The 6000-nt window shown below is 40.1% G+C and overlaps 1 protein-coding gene across 1 annotated transcript; it reads left to right on the forward strand.

The window, feature by feature from the left end:
* The first annotated feature begins 2748 nt into the window (after positions 1-2748).
* LOC122649791 (3-ketoacyl-CoA synthase 12-like) lies at positions 2749-4185 on the forward strand. The gene has a single exon (XM_043843029.1). The coding sequence runs from the start codon at positions 2749-2751 to the stop codon at positions 4183-4185; it is 1437 nt and encodes a 478-aa protein (XP_043698964.1).
* Positions 4186-6000: the final 1815 nt, after the last annotated feature.

Here is a 6000-nt window from a genome sequence, read left to right on the forward strand (position 1 = left end):
GACCCTTCTATCTGTTTGATACCAGTTATTTGGAGTTAAGTAGAATTCATTCTTAAAAGTTAGTCTTTAAGGAGAGGGTGCTTAAGTTCTTTTAAGTTTTCACATCGGGCTACTTACATCTGATGTGGGGTAAGAGAGAGAGAGAGAGATAATTGTGGACTGCTCTCTTTTATAGATTAGGCTGTCCATTTAGAGTTGGCTACCTTTTTAGACTGTGTTTAGGACTCTTATTACCTGTGGCATTTGTAATCCCAACTTTATAATGATGTGGTTAATCCCTTTAGTGAAAAGTGTGTTTGTGAATCCATTCAATGGCAAGTGTTCTTGTCAATAATGAAGGTAAGATCTCATTGGGTATCTTACCTAACCCAAACACCAACAACAACAACAAATTCAGCCTTATCCAAACTTCATGGGGTCGGCTACATGGGTCCAAACAAAACAAAGTAAGTAAACCGAGGTCTAAACAAAACAGGGGAATGAAAAGATGGGAAGAGGGGGATAGGGCATAAGATGAGAGCTGGAAAAAACAAAAGGAAAAATGAAAAATAAAAAATAAAAGATTGAAAAAAAGAAAGATGAGAGATGAAAGTAAGAGGAAAAATGCACAACCCAGCAAGTCACGAGAATCTCAGCTACATGGGGTCTGCTACATAGATCCTTGCCCTCCAATAGGCTTTATCTGAGGTCACACTTGGAACAAGACCTATATTATGCATGTCCTTCGTCATCACTTCTCCTATGGTCAGTTTAGGCCTGCCCCTACCTCTTTTAATTCCTTCAATCGAATCATATCACTCCTCCTTACTAAGGCGTCCCTGAGCCTCCGTTGAATATGATCATTCCACCTTAAATGACTCTCTCGGAACTTGTCATTGATTGGGGAGACTCCTAAGTCCGCTCAAATATGTTCATTCTTTACTTTATTCGTCCTTGTTTTTCCACACATCCATCTTAACATCCTCATCTCGGCTGCACATAGCTTATCAATATGACACTTCTTACCTAATCCAAATATCATATAATATAATTAATCCCATTAATAATATTATATGGATATCAATAGATAAGTTATCACCATTATCTCATAAAAAATAGAAATTTGCAATTTAATCAAATTATTTGGATATTAGTCTCTCCACTAAAATAATATCACATAATGAAGTATAGGATATATATAATTAAATTACTGCCAAAACCTTATTACATCGAATATGCCAACGCACTGATTCCTTTTTAGTGATTGGACGGAAAACATTTTCAAAAAATCTAATAAATAATATTAGTTTAAAAAAAATTGTAAACACTTAGACAAATGCATTACCAAATTCGGATTTTTCTCCAATCATACGCAAACATTCCACCGATACCTTATCTATTCTCCCAAACCGGAATGACTCTCCATCTTTCAAACTAGAAACTAGTTCCTAGCAGTTCTTTTGCCCTTAGGTATAACCACCCTACATCGGTCTTCAACATCTGCCCGACTATCACTAATAATCGTTAGGCTGGTCTTGGTCTTGTTCTTGAATATACACAAGTTTTTCTCCTTCCATCAATGATCAGTAGTAGCATAGAATGCAATCATGACAATACCACCAATCGAGGGGCTTGGCTCCTGTCCTGCAGTGGTGGGAGCTGGAGCGTCCAGCCCAGCAAAACCACCTAAAAACAGGGGAGGGGGTGGGGTGGTCATTTCACATGTGGGGCCCAGGTGGGACCTACCTGTGAAATGACCACCCCACCCTTGTTTTTGCTGTGGTTTTGCTGGGCTGGACGCTCCAGCTCCCGCCACTGCAGGACAAGAGCCTTTTCGCCAATCGAGTCTCCCTTAAAAGACTTTAGCAATCCACCTAGCATCCAAGATGACTTTACTCCCCACCCTTCTAGGAGAACAAAGCTTCAATATACTTATCGAAATCTATTTAGTAAATGAGTAGTCAAAAAACAAATGATCTCTACTTTCCAACCCTGCTCAACAAAAGCAACAGTAAGGGGAGACCAACACATTCCACCAATCGAGTCTCCCTTAACACACTCCTCTTTCTCTCCTTCAATATACTTATCCAAATTTGTTTTATTGTCTTGTTGTATAAGCAAGAGAGAAAAACAAGCTTTGAAGATTTCGAATTGGGGTTTTCTGGGGGAAAGTTTTGCTGTTATCTTTGGCTGGTCTTGAAAAATATCCACTGTAATTTTCTTCTATTACACAGTGAATCATCTTCAGCTTCGCCCGTGAATGTCGCACATCACTATCATCTTTGTTTGAATCTGTATTTTTCCTTCGTGTTAATTGGCCGAGCCATTGCTACGTTCCAAGGGTAGAAAGGTAATACAAAAACTGATTTTTACCGAAAAAAAAACAAGTGCAATTAATTCAACAATGACCTTACATAAAAGTTGGGTTCACGTTCACGTACGTGAGTGTATGAGAACGGCTCTCAGCTGTTCAGATGAATCCACTTTAAGGGGACCCACATGGATGGACAGCTGGGGGCCGTTCTCACGTACGTGAACGTGAGCTGGATTCTTCACATGAGTTGTTGGGCGTTATATTGAATTGGTGAAAATTTAACATCAGAAAAGCCCATTTCAGAAATCGAAGTGGTCCATTTTTGGTCCATTTTCTGATGTTAATCTTCACGAGTTCAACTTTGTCTATAAAATGCCAACATTCAAGTCTCATTATTCCACATCCATACGTTTGAAACAACTTCATTTCTCAGTAAATTTTCGAATATCTCCTTCATGGAGCTCTTAATGATGATGGTCTTGTTTGTTCTTGCGATTCCATTAATAATATCCTTCCTCTTCAAGCTCATCTTGGAACAATGGAAAGACCAAAGCAGGAGCTGCTACATACTCCACTACGAGTGCTTCAAGCCCTCTGACGATAGAAAGATCGACACTGAACTTGCCGACAAACTCATCATGCGAAACAAGAACCTGGGAATCGACGAATACAAGTTCTTGTTACGTTCCTTCGTCAACTCTGGTATTGGTGAAGAGACTTACGCACCCAGAACCGTCATCTTGGGTCGAGAAGGTTCGACTACTCTCCTCGATGATATCTCCGAGATGGAAGAATTCTTCTACGACACTCTCGATAAACTCTTCCACCGTACCGGAGTTTCGCCATCGGAGATCGATATCCTCGTCGTTAATGTATCGATGTTTTGGACAGAACCTTCCTTGGCCGCAAGGATAATAAATCGATACAAGATGAGAGAAGATATTAAAGTCTTTAATCTCTCAGGGATGGGTTGTAGTGCAAGCCTCATCTCCATCAATATCGTTCAGAATCTCTTCAAGTCTTACAAGAAAGCTTTTGCCGTTGTGGTAGCGACCGAGTCGATCAGTCCGAACTGGTATACCGGCAACGATAAGTCCATGATGCTCGTTAATTGTCTGTTCCGGTGTGGTGGGTGTTCTATATTGTTAACAAACAACCCAACTCTCCGGCACAGGTCCATGTTCCGGCTCAAGTGCCTTGTCCGAACCCACCAAGCTGCCAGCGACGAAGCCTACGAGTCTGTGGTTCAGATGGAAGACGAGCAAGGGCGACCCGGGGTTCGCCTCAACAAGAATTTGCCCAAAGCTGCCACAAAAGCCTTAATCCAGAACCTCAGAGAGTTAGCACCCAAGATTCTACCCCTAAAGGAGCTCCTACGGTACGCCATTGTATCACGGTTGAACCGACCGGCACCACCGACTTCATCGGCGGTGTCTGGGTCAGGCAAGGGTAGAGGAGGAGGAGGAAACATTTCTCAAACCGGTCCGACCGTGAGATTTAAGACCGGGGTTGACCATTTTTGTCTACACACAGGTGGGAAAGCGGTTATAAATGGCGTAGGGAAGAGTCTAGGGCTGACGGAGTATGATTTGGAGCCGGCGAAGATGACGCTTCATCGGTTCGGAAACACGTCGGCGAGTAGCCTGTGGTATGTATTGGCTTACATGGAGGCTAAGAAGAGGCTTAAGAAAGGTAATAAGGTGATGATGATAAGCTTTGGTGCAGGTTTCAAGTGTAATAGCTGTGTGTGGGAGGTAATGAAAGATTTGGGAGATGAGAATGTGTGGAGAGACTGTATTGATAGATATCCTCCAAAAACCCTAGTAAACCCTTTCTTGGAGAAGTTTGCTTGGGTCATGGACGATAACCCTGAAACGACCCTAGCTCCCTAAGGATTGATCGACATCGAATTTAGATTTATTTAAACCATGCATTGAAAGAATTAATTAGAGGCAGATTAGTATTATTGGAAAAGAAAGTATTTATCTTTGTGGCTTGATTGCATAGTGACATTAATAAAAAATAAAAATAAAAAAAAAACCATTCGCCTGTTAATTAATATATTACTTACTATGTGTTCTTTGTTAAAAATGCCAAAATTATTTTGTTGTAAATTAAAATGAAAAAAGAGAAGCTAACCTGCAATGAGACTTCATGTGGGATCAAGGAAGATCGCTTCCAAGTGGTCAAGTTACACTCTTGTTGTAAGTATTTATGGATGGATCATTGTCCTCATCTTCCCCAAATAGTAACTTACACTTTTGTTGTAAGTATTAGCCAGCCATGAGAAGATCCACAACAATTCTTTCCTTCCATCTCTGGGAAATCAAACTTATAAATCTTTTCACTTGAAATACTAAAGAATTTTTGGGTTTCAGTTTTGTAATAGTTATGAATCAAGACAAGAGGAAGTCGACGGGGACAATGATAATTGACTACAAATGATCGCCATGAGAGCATACAGAAGCAAACACAAAATGGTAGTCGAAGTAGTCGTCAAAAATATTATTATTATTATTATTATTATTATTATGGATTGTGGTTGTTAGTCGATCAAGGGTGTATAAGTCTAGACCAGCACCCCTCGGTAGTAGAAGAAGCCATCATAACATTAACAACTTTTCTCATCAAACTGCACGACAACAGAAAATCAATATACGTTTACCCCCCAAAAAAAAAACTAATATATGAATTTATTTTGGATCTAATCAGCCGAAATTTATGTTAATAATAATAATAATATATCAGATATATACGAACCATATTTATACACCCCCCCACCCCCGCCCAAACAAAAAATGAGAACAATTAATTAATTGTTATATTCAGTAAAGAAAACATGAATCAGAATTAATTCCAATAAATAGAAGATTTAAGAATACCTCTAGAAGGTCACACCGGGCTACATACAGTAGTAATGTTTCAATTCAATGCCTCCTGAGGATTAATTAAGTCGATCGATGAAGGAAACATTTAAGAGAGGCGAGAAAAAAAAAAGAAGGATATGAGAGACGGGGGAGGAGGCACAATGGGGGAGAGAATTATAGGGTTTTGATTTTAAATTGGTAGAGAGAGAGAGAGAGAGAGAGAGAGAGCTCCGATTCCTTCACCGTGAAAATTAAGTTAAGAAAGCGCGGAATTAAAGGGAAATTAGCTACCCATGCAACTTGGGATTTTTATCCTCTCAATAATCCTGCTAAACGTTAGATGGATTTGGATCATCTACAGTGGGGCTGTCTGTCCTGAGTGTGCTGTGCAGACATAAGTGGGGGCACAAAGACCGACTTACCCCTGTCCAAGGGCTTTCCCCGAATAAGGGTAGCAAAAAAGTTCCTGCTATCCTGCTGACAGCCAAAGAAATGGGAGTAGTAGTACTAGTACTCCACCTATGAGTATGAGTATGAGTATGAGTATGAGTATGAGCTCCTTCTCCTCCTATGAGTAGTGGAAAGGGAAGGAAGTAGGAAGTAGAATTCGGTTTCTAGAGACTGGATTGAATAGCTCAATCTGGCTAGTGGGTCCATAACGTTCCACTATAACTAGCCAACCTTGAGAAGATCCACAACATCTCTTTCCTTCAATCTCTAGGATATCAAATCCATAAATCTTGCTACTTGAAATACTAACAAAGAAATTTATAGTTTCAATGTTGTTGTTATTACTACGAATCATGAGAAGATCGAGGTAGTTGACGAGGACGACGACGA

The sequence above is a fragment of the Telopea speciosissima genome, chromosome 2, assembly GCF_018873765.1.
Source record: "Telopea speciosissima isolate NSW1024214 ecotype Mountain lineage chromosome 2, Tspe_v1, whole genome shotgun sequence".
NCBI classification, from domain to species: Eukaryota; Viridiplantae; Streptophyta; class Magnoliopsida; order Proteales; family Proteaceae; genus Telopea; species Telopea speciosissima.

What these genes read in the sequence shown, in the direction of transcription:
- LOC122649791 (XM_043843029.1), top strand. Translation starts at nt 2,749, where the DNA reads ATGGAGCTCTTAATGATGATGGTCTTGTTTGTTCTTGCGATTCCATTA.